This window comes from Oxyura jamaicensis, chromosome Z (genome assembly GCF_011077185.1).
Source record: "Oxyura jamaicensis isolate SHBP4307 breed ruddy duck chromosome Z, BPBGC_Ojam_1.0, whole genome shotgun sequence".
Classification (NCBI taxonomy): domain Eukaryota; kingdom Metazoa; phylum Chordata; class Aves; order Anseriformes; family Anatidae; genus Oxyura; species Oxyura jamaicensis.
The window spans coordinates 24,574,658-24,585,753 of NC_048926.1; the positions used below are offsets into that span (position 1 = coordinate 24,574,658).

An 11,096-nucleotide genomic window follows, 5' to 3' on the forward strand; every position below is an offset into this window, starting at 1 on the left:
GGCCGGCCCCGGCGCGCCGCACGTCGCGGGACCCGCTGCGCTGCCGCTGCGCCGTGCGGTTGTGGCAGGTGATGGCGAACTTGCCCTCGATCTCGTTCCAGGCCACAATGAAGACGAACTTGTGCTTCTCGCGTTCCTGGAAGGCGTGAGGCCTCACGGCCACCCAGTCGGCCTCCAGCGTCTCCTCCAGCGCGAAGGCAGACATGGCGCTGCGCGGACCGAGCCCCGTGCCGGGCCGTGTGGTGCCGGGCCGGGCCGCCCCTCAGCCGCCCCCGCTTCTCGCCGGCCGGCAACGGCCGCCCGCAGCCCCGCGCGGCGCCTCACCGCCCACCATCAGCCATCTTAGGGCGGGCGCTCGAGGGGGCCGCTGCGGCGGGGAGGGGGAGGACGACGACGAGGAGGAGGAAGGACACGGGGTGGGGGGGAGTAAGGTGAGGTGAGGCAGCGTCGCTCGGTGCTGGCGCAGCGCCCGCCCCGCCGCCCGGCTGCCCGCCCCGCCGCGCTGCCGGCGGACAATGCCCGCCCGCCCCGCCGCCCGCCGCGCAGGTACCCGCGGCGCGTCACGTGGGCAGCGGGCTCTGTTTACAAGCGGCGGCGGCGCTGCGGCAACTCGACGCCGGCCGCGCCCCGCCCACCCCGACGGGACCTTCCGCCATTGGCCGCCTCTCGCCCCGCCCCCCGCCCTCCGCCCGGCCCCCCGCGTTCACCCCGGCCCCCGGCCCTCGGACGCGGTGCGCGGGGCATGACGGGGAGGGCGCGCGCCGGGCCGTTGGGGGCCGTTGGGGGCCGTTGGGGGCCGTTGGGGGCCGTTGGGGGCCGTTGGGGGCCGTTGGGGGCCTCACGGCTCCCCCTCACGGCTCCCCCTCACGGCTCCCCCTCACGGCTCCGCCCGTGCCTGTACCGGCCTCAACAGCTCCTCGGAACCCCCCCGAGCCTTCCCCAGAGCCCTTGGCAGTTTTTGTTTGTTTGTTTGTTTCCAGTGCGGAGCTTGCTTCCTGCTCTTCCCGCTCCACAAAGCGTTTTTCTGCGTGGTTACCGGGAAGGACGCGTTGCTTCGCCAGGTTACTTGCTTCGTTCTGACAAGAGGTTGAGCCGAAATGGTTCAGGGGCCCTCACCAAGCGTGCCTCGCGGTATTCGCTGCAGCAGGAGGTTGTGGTTTGGCCGCCAAAGAGCGCAGCAGCTGCAGGGAGACCTGGGGAGGAGGGCATGTTCTGAAATAGCTGTCTTGGGCAATTCTGTGCCTTTAAAAATGAAGTTAACTGATTGCACCGAGGCACGGCGTTTTGTGCTTGTGTTGGCCTGTCCTGCGTAAGAATTGGCAGTGTCGAAACCTCGCGGAGTTTTCCAAGTGTATTGCAGAGCACGTCGAAGGTTGCAGGAAGCCAGCATGGACAACTCAAATCTGAAAGGATTGATTAATCAAATGCAATTTTCAGGCTGATGGACTGTTTGTTGTTGCCCTTTTGGGTACTCTATTTCACTTTGTATATATGAAAAAAGAAGTCTTAATGATAGAGGTCCAAAAATAGTTTAGTCAAAAATAAGATAGTATGCATTGGCTCATTCGTGATAATGTTGTTCCTCTGTAAATTTAAGAAGCACCGGGGAAATAAAATATATTCAGTTGAGCTAACCTGAGAAAAAGAGTGAGTCATTGTCACTGCTTTTTTCTAAAGTTAAGGTATTGACTAGCATCCTGTCCTTGGAGGCTAAAGTATCTGGGGAGAGCCACTGACAATCCTAACATTCTCGGGTCATTAACTAAGAAACCTCGTGTATTCAGGAGAGTCATGGTTACATCTCAAATACCAAAAGTAACAGCTATTAGGAAAAAGAAGGAAATGATGGCTCAGCAGCCAAAGGAACAGACCACAAACTGGTGTGCTTTACATCTTGGAGAACAGCATTCTTTTCTGTTGCTGTAAATTCAGTCTTAGATCAAAGCACCTGAGAAATTAGCTGAAAGATAAGATTATACCCCGTGTAGAAGTGGCTAAGAAAACAAGCGATCAGTATGTTGGTGGAGGAACTACAGTTTGATGCTGTTAAGTATTCAGAAGCAAATTTGCAGTGGATGAATGTAAGTAGCAATCCTGTTTTGTCATTAGTAATGCATGAAAGAAAAAATAATGAAGATGTGTTTGTGTATACCCAGTCTTAAGAGAATGAAACATGGATTCAAGATTCCTCATCAGGCAAAGGGTCAGAGTCCTAGTGTTTCAGGTAAGCTACAGCAGAAGTCAGGGTCTTTGAAGCAATGTTAGCCTGGCTGTGCTCTGATATCAGAGGGACAAGCTGGTAGAAATAAAAGGAGATAGTAGGTAAATGTAGCATGAAAACTGGTACAGAAAACTTGCTCAGCAGCAGTCAAGTTTCTGATCGGCCTCTTCTAATGCAGCAGAAAAGCTATGCCATCAAATCTCAACAGCTATTATATTTTGCCGAAATAGTACCCTTATGGGAAAAACAAACAAACAAACAAAAACTTCCAAGGTAGTAGCAATTTTTCAAGCTCACATTGTCAATGAGCACTGAGTAACCTTCAGAGTAACTTCTGTATTACAGTACATGCATAACTGTTCATTCATAGTAATGTAATAGGGCAGGCTTTTAAGACTATGTTGATTTGTTCATAAAGGTGGTTAAAAGGAATATGTCAATGAACTCCACTGACTAAAACAGCAAAAAAAAATGAAGTTCTGAAAGGCTTGTAATGACCTTCCAAGCAGAGCTTGTAGTGGAGTGTACTGGTACACAAGAGGTTCCTCCTGAGCGTCAGGAAGCATGACTTCACTGTGACTGTGCAATGGGATAGGTTGCCCAGAGAGGTTGTGGTGTCTCCATTCTTGGACATATTCGAAAGCCATCTGAGCATGGTCCTGCTTGAGCAGGGAGGTTGCACCAGATGGCCTCTGGAGTTCTCTTCTAGCCTCAGCCACTCAGTGACTCTGTATACTAACCAGAAGTGGGTTAGATATCACCCAATCAGCCTGACTTGTGGTTGATTTCCACAGTTTAGAAAAGTGAAACAATGACTGGGGAGTGCCTCTGTCAACTAAGAGAACATGAGCTTTGTGGGGAATCGTGCAGCGCTGCTGCCGAGGAAGTGCTGCTACACTTCAGTGTGTAGATCGCATCGCTAACCTGGAAACTGCACATGGGAGAGGCCGAGTCAACCTTACGAGCAGGGCTGTTGGAAGTAGCAGATACTCAGCCAGCAAGCTAGATTATTATGTTTCAAAGAGCCAAAGGTTTCTGAGAGCCACAAGCATTCTATTGCTAGTGAGCTGAAATGTAAGCTCAGGAATTTAGTTGATGTCATTTTTTTAAAAAAGAATTGGGTTAAATGCCAGAACTTTTATACAGGGAGTACTTTGAGTCATTGCTATCCCTGGGCAGTCTCCAAGAAGTGATTTTTAATACGATTTTTAGTTGGCAAGCCAGTGACAAATAGTTTTGCAAAGTTGCATGTGTTTATCTGTGATTTTCATGCCTTGCAATATAATTTACCTGAGCCTGTTTATGCTAGTTCTTAGACGTGATCTCAGTTCAGGTTCGTGTTGAAAAAAACACAGAATCCAAATTCAGCACAGAAGGGGACATACTGAAAGCTTCTCAGCTGCATTGATTATAGACTGCCTAGGCAGATCCAGACATAATAAATGCTGAACAGGGCTGGTGATAGGATGATACTATATAGAACTACTCAAACATATTTGTGGATGTGTAGGGTGGGTTGTTAATTGTCTGTCATAAAAGGTTGGGTCATCTGTGGATTGAACAACCAGAACCATTGCAAAGTGATCTCATAGTGCTGTCTAAATTGTCTTCTGCATGCTGATGTTGTGAACAAGAACAGAAATACTCCTCTAAGTGTTTATACAAACATTCCACCTAGTGTGTAACTCCTACAGAATGCTTCAGGCTGAAGCGAAATTACACCCCTCTGAATCTTTGAACACCTTGAATAAACTAGTTCTAGTACAAAGCATTTTTAAGAAAATGAAACCCGATTTAACATTTGATCAGTTCCAAACTACCACTATTGTAATATGATTTCTGTCCAAATAGAAGACTTGTATTTTTGGTTAACTAGCTGTGCAATTCCTTAAAATAGTTGAGATGGAGGGAGGAGAATATTCCTTAGCATTCTTCGAAGTACTGTAGCATTGTGAGTATTGTGAGGTGTCCTGAAATTGCTATTAATTTTTAAATTGCTGTTATTGTGTTAATGCAACTATTGCAGACAAGTATTTGTAAGAGGTTTCTGTTGATAGTGTAATTCAAACTTTAGTGTGGGCAAGCCAAATAGCTATGTCTGTTTGTTGTTAGTGGGAGTCTTTTTCTGGCAAAAGGTTGTGGTTTTTTTAAGAGTATGTCTGTGTGAAGTGTGACTAGAAGCTGACTGTGTGAAAGCGTTATTGACTTTATGATGGCTTAGTAACACTCTTCCAAAAAAATATCCATCAAAAAACACACTTTCTAGTAATAGTTGTCTCTGCACTTGAAATTCTGGAAGTATCTACCCTTCTGATATAAGAAGAGATCTGGGGAAGTTTCCAAGTACAAGGAGTTGTATTGTACACGAGAAACAATAGAGGTGTAGTGTGTGTGATTACCCATCCATTCTATGGAGGAAAACTGGATACTTTGGATATTTGTGCTGGCTCCAACTGAAGAATTTTCTGCAACCAAATATTATTGCAGTCCTAGAACGTGGAATTACTACTGTATGGTAAGCTTTACAAATGTATGATAAGCTGAACGTGAAATGGAATCTCTCACTGCTGAGAAGATACGATAATTTAAATATAAATCAATATTTTATTGAAAGGAATTGTTCATAGAAGTCAATATTTTCTCTTTTAACCAATCAAGGAGATTGATAAAGTTTGTCTAAGTGACAATGGAGAAAAATGTGTCAGTAATACTCCAGAATCTCTCCCTGAAAGCTCAGATGATACAAAAACTAAGTTTCCAACTTAGATGTACTATTATAGTGGGAAAATTCCAAGTTTAATAAGAATTTTACTAAGTTATTTGAAAGTAATTAGTAGGCTCTGTGGCAAATAAAAAAAGTTTGCAACAAGAGACACAACAGGAGCAGTCCTGTTGTGCAGGCTGGATGAGTTGGGAATGATGGTGCTTGCAGCTCTCTGTAGTGGTTTACAAAGCAATTCTTCAACTTGTTTGTTTACAGAAACCATATTCTGATGTGCTCCGCCCAAGTACATGGGAATAGAAAAAATGATCCTGATGACGGAAAGAAAAAATTGTAGTTCTGAGAAAACATTTTTTTTTAAGTTGTCTTAAGTGCAAAAATGCAATAAATATTTCTGCATTATTTTTTTTTTGTCATGTTTGGTATCTCATAATTAAACAAAGGGAATTTGTAAATAGTTCCTTAAAAGACATATTTTCTTGGAGGACCAAAGTGAAAAAGTCCACTCTAAAATATTTTGAGAAGTAAAGAAAATGCCTGCTTGGCTGTGAATACAGTGTGTCCAGCTGTGCAGCAGTATACAGGCTGCAGTGGAGTATTGGGCGTTGTTATTCAAGGAAAGAGGAAGCAATATGCTTAGCCACATCCACAATTCACCTCAGTCAATCAAGAACATTTGTAACTAGAGAGGGGAAGCCCCAAACCACAGAACAAGCATTGAGTTATAACAGACAAAATACCTATGTGAATCTAAAAAAAGTAAATCATAGTTCCCGTGGCAGTGAATACAGTCTGCCTTCTGATTAACCAGTGTAACATACGACAAGAACACAATTCAGATGTTTTTAATTAGCCTTAGAGTTTCCATCCTGTCTCAGCCTGATATACAGATAGATTGACAGACCAACAGCCTGATCTGTCTGCAAGATCATACGAGATCTATACTAAAATAATTTGATTATATTGGAAAAAGGTTTATCTGAAGAATTCTGAATTGACATTTGGATGAAAAGTGGGTTGAAGACTACTTAGCTTTCGATTTAGTGTGTGATCCTGGCACTTCCCATAAACATGTAAGCTGCTGTTCCTTTGCTCTGAGGGAGAAAAACTTTGAAGACTGGATGAGTCACTCTATTTCCAGTACATTTCCAGGCCATCTGACCCCTGTAAGATTCTGCAGGACTTGTGTCATTACATTGTACACTGGCTGAGATGAGCATAACAGACTATTGTATGTACAGCCAATGCTGTAGTTGGGTAATGGTAAAATTTCTAAATACATTCTCTAAAAGGCTAAGAATAGATTAAGTAATGGGCATAAATTACTCAGTTATGTGAGGGGTAAATATACAATTTCTAGCGAATACTCTAAAGGTCCTAGCTTGAATGTAATGGATTTCATCTGTTAAGGTGTCAAAAATTGCCACTGAGCCAAGAAAGTGCCAGGATTTGTTTGCATTTTCTGTAACTTTCAGAGGTATCACAGCAGACAAGGAATACTGAGATTTCCAGTAAAAACACCTGAGGGGAGTGACAGGAAATTTGTCTTTTGCTGTCCAGTTAATCCTTACTGCTTTCTTTGTATTGCTTAAGTTTTATATAAATGTGAATGGCATAAGTAAAAATACATCTGAAAAATGTAAATTTTAATAGAAACACTTTCTATTTGATGGTAGTTCTGTTCTTGCGTGATTCATGGATAAAAACTCTTGAAAAATAATTGTAAAATATAGCACTATAACCAAAAATATTCTAAGCATAGTAGTTATTGAATTAAGTTTCTGATTTGTAAACATCACTCTGTTAACACTGGAGCACTGATACTTTTTTTTTTTTTTTCCCAGTAAAACATTCTGATGTTTATCATTCTCTTTCATACAGGTCAGGGAAGACCATGGATACTTATTGATTTGCTTTATTATTCACACTGTCTCAAGAATGCCTAGTGCATTTTGAATCATTTGTTATCCTCTCCACAGAAACTAGTTCATGTTCAGCTTGTATGTTATCTTCCCACAGTTTCAGCTATACTGTTCTAAATACACAACCTGCTTGTGTTAAAGCTGCCTTCTAAACATATGTGCAAGACTTAGTCACAGCCCTGGTTGTGGTGTAGTCTTTGAGTAGCAACATCTCAGAAAATCTATACATTCATCTTTGGTCATCACAATAGCAACAGAGTATGCTAGCGTATGAGACAGAGTTGGGGCAGAAGATAAAACACAAGCCAGAATAATGCCAATACTAACAGACTTTGCAGCATAAAACGTTTTAGACTTGTGTGATGTTTACTAAGCACAGAATATTTTCCAAGGCATTTTGGAATTCTGTCTCCTAATAAAATGCGAGTCAGCAGGCTAGAGAGATGTTTAAAGTCTTAACAGTTTTTGAGCAGAAATAATCATAGATAGCAGCTACAGTTTGCCAGATATTTGTTCCAGCATTTGGGGATCCAATGAAGTTGGAGACAGTTCAAGAAAGAGAACAGCCTGCTGAGCAAAATAAAATACATACTAGTGAGAAAGTCTTGCAACAAAATTCTCCAGAGCGCTGCGTAAACACTCCACACAACAGAATAAACTCAGCTTATGGAGTGAAAGGTCACAACAACACTGCTGATGCTATAGGCAAGCCTGAATCCCCAGTGTCCTCACCAAAGTTTGTCAGGGTGATACCCCTATATCTAGGAGATCTTAGGTGTTCTCCTGCCTGCGTAAGTAGAAGGCCTCACATTTAGCCTCACTTATGAAACAAGTTCTCATCCCAATTAAACTGTTCTGGAGAAATACTGGGTAGCATGAGCTGCTGTCTGTAGACGTAGCTACACCCGAAGCTGCTGCATAGTTGAGTCTGATCCAGTTACTCAGTACAGGAGAAACAGATGGTATCTTCATCTGGTTCCATCTTCAGCTGAATTGCCATGTGATCCCACTGGCAGCGCTGAGAAAGGGAAGCAGTCCTTGTAAAAATAAGTCCAAATCTCGTGTCAATGGGCCTGCATGCTGCCCAGTGAATGGTTAAATCCCTCCTTGAATCCAGATGATCAGATCTGGAAGAGCAGTAAAGTCCAAGAGAGATTTCATACAGAGCAGTAATTTGTAGTTTACAGGAGAATGAAAAAGGGGAAATGTGTTTTGTTTATTTTTGTAACGTCACTGGGCATTGCTGTTTGGCAACCCTCTTAAGCTGTCATTCTACAGTGAAACAGCAGAGCTCTTGGATGTGGGATGAGAGAGGTTGTAGTGTTAGAAATAATAGACTTTTCTGTATCCAAATAAGTTCAGCATTAGTAGAAAGTGGTTGTTGATCTGATTCTTTGTTACTATCATGTGACTGGTGATGAATAGCTGGTCTGAAAGCAAATCAGACTTGCAAGAAAATGAGCAGCTTTTATTTTTAGAAATAAATATTTTTCCTCTTAAGCAGTATCTGAAATCCTCTGCACAAAAATTCAGCTTCTGACTGTGGGCCCTTCAGAATGGAAACAGCATCTAAATCATTACTGTACAAAGATGTTTATAGGCAGAAATGACACATAGCCATTTTAATTAGAATCAGAAGGTTGCTTGTGTCAGATTTTATGCAGAAGACTAACACTACTATTCTGCAGCCTATTTGATGAGCCTTACTCTTTTCAGTTCTAACATTTATGCCTTAGGCAAACAATTTGTACTATGAGCAATGGAATATTCAAAACTATTTCCTTACGGATTTATATTCTGTATCCTCAATTCAATATCCTAACTCACCAAACACTCACCCAAGGTGCCACTCCATCTGAGTAAGAATCAGTATGTGCTATGACTTGCCCAAAGCTATGTTAATATAGGTATGTATATCTTAGTCACTCAGCTGATGCAAAATATAAGCTGTGTATATATACATATAATGACTGATTTATTTTTTTTTCTTTAAACTTGTGAAAGATTGATTTACCCTTTTGGCACTTCACCAGGTGAACCAGATGACTTCTTGAGGTCTCATCCAACCAGAATCATTTTGTGCTTTAACATAGTTAAAATCAGTTTACCTTTGGACATTTAATCTTTCAGAATCATCCAGCTGAATGATTTTGCAATTCAATGCTGGTTTCAAATTTGGTTAAAACTGGCCAGAACTTTCAAATATTGTAAGGCATGGAGTAACAGAGGCACAAACTGACTGGTGGTGACTGTAATCCTTGCTTTCTCAGATCAGGATACCACAGCGTACTTAGCAATGGGCTGTGGCACTGGCACTTCAGTGTTGCTAGCCCAGGCTCTGCTTTTCATATTACCAAGGTTTACTTTCAGCATCTGTTCTACAAATCTGATCCATGCCTGGCATTACTGAAAGGAAACTTAGTAAGACTGTGATCACCTGCTAGATTTGAACATGATGTAACATGATGTGACATACATAACACGGGCCATTTCTCATAACAGTATTGTATATTTGCTTTAGGACTGCAGTCTTGTTTTCTATTACAGAGGAGCAGGTCATCTGCAGGAATGGTTTTATTAATGGCTTCTCATGTGCTTGTCATTAATTATCAGCTGACACCTTTTCCAGCCAGTCTTTATTCCTAGAATTGCATCATACCACAAACACATCTTAACATTCTTTGCTGTTGATGCAAGAACTAAAGAAGTCTGAGCAGTCATTGAAGTTCCTGTTGGTAAGTTATTGTCATTGTCCTGTGGCAAATTGCTTCTGCTTAATTGTATCAAAAGTATATTCTGTATGTTTATTCCTTTTGGAGATATTCTGGTTGTCATAGTTATCAAAAATACAAGATTAACTATTCAAAACAAGGGGCAGAGAGATCTTTTGCTAGACAGATAGAGATGGGAGGAAAAAGTATCCAAGTATTGTCATTTGATTTAACATAGCAAGCTTATTTATACATTAATCCCTCAATTTTTGCTTATTTAAAATATCACTGATTATTTTGCAATTACCAACTGCATTCTTTTTAGTGCTTCCTGTTTTCTATAAGGCTTGAGAATAGACTGATGGACTTTAATCTGTGTTCCATCTTTTGATAATTTTCAGCCAAGGTTTTGAATATGTTTGCTGACAGAAGCCAGTATGCTGAAGATTTTCACTTGTAAGTCACGTCAGCTGTAAGATGCTCTGATTTTATTAGATATGTCAGCGAAGTTCAACATTTCAAATAATAAAAAAAAAATCCATTGCCTCATCTTTTGTTTACCCTTGCTACAGTGAGATACTTATCATTTCCTTCTGAGAATGGAGGTGTTTCACTGGCGACCTTGCTGGTTAACAGGAGACTCCCCATCTGGTGCCTTTGTTCATCATCCCTTCATTTCAGCTTCCTAAATTTCATTTGGAAATTTCCTGAGGACTCTGAGTACTACCAAGTGTATTTTATAATTTTATATGGCAATGAAAACATTTTTTTTGTTTATTTGTTTTTGTTTTGTTTATTTTAATTGCAGGGTCTTGTTTTTACTTTGAAGAACTGCAAAACCTTCAGTCATGATCGTTCAGTCATCAAAAGTTTAACTTCAGTGTAGGTGATTTATAATTCCTTATTAAGGCTATCTGAATGAGAATCCCCACCATCCTTCAAATCTGCACTGTTACTATGCTAAAACTTAGAGACAAGTATGTGCTTAACTTCACTACCCTGAATTATCCCACTGACTTAAACAGAGTATCTTCCATTCCAAGTAGTATGGCCAAGATTTCATGTAAGCTATTTGTCTGAACAAGTTTGCAGTCAGAGAAGGCACTAAGAAGCAGAGGAGGGGTTATGGGAAAAGTCAGGTACAAAAAGGGCACATGCGTTGGGGTCACAGGTAGTGGGGATGTTTCTTTTGTTAAACAGTTATCAAGAGCCTGGGTTCAGTGTGATTTGACCACTGTTTTGAAGTGACCTCTTGAACAGAAATCAGGTTAGGCTATCTGGGTTACATGGGTTCAGACATTGCTATTTTTATTACAGAAACAGTAACCATGTCTGGAAAGGACCTGGACAGATCATGCCAAAGATCCCATTCTCCCAGAACATAATACATTGCCAGATGTCCCTGTCACCTCCTTTCTGAAGTGTCTAAAGATGGAGATTCCTCATTCTTGTTCAGTGAAATATTACAATGCCTAGTGTTTTTTTTTTGTTTTTTTTTTTTTTTTTTTTTTTTTTTTTTT

At 41.7% G+C, this 11,096-nt stretch overlaps 1 protein-coding gene and 1 long non-coding RNA gene across 2 annotated transcripts in view; both read right to left on the minus strand.

Annotated features, from left to right (window-relative positions):
• Positions 1–573, minus strand: part of JMY (junction mediating and regulatory protein, p53 cofactor) — a 74,636-nt gene extending 74,063 nt beyond the window's left edge. The window contains exon 1 of the mRNA XM_035309832.1: positions 4–573. Coding sequence (XP_035165723.1) covers positions 4–205 — 202 coding nt within the window. The 5' untranslated portion in view covers positions 206–573. The remainder of the gene's footprint in view (positions 1–3) is intronic.
• Positions 574–2,119: 1,546 nt separating this feature from the next.
• Positions 2,120–11,096, minus strand: part of LOC118155758 — a 14,103-nt gene continuing 5,126 nt past the window's right edge. The window contains exon 3 of the long non-coding RNA XR_004745997.1: positions 2,120–2,248. This is a non-coding gene — a long non-coding RNA (uncharacterized LOC118155758). The remainder of the gene's footprint in view (positions 2,249–11,096) is intronic.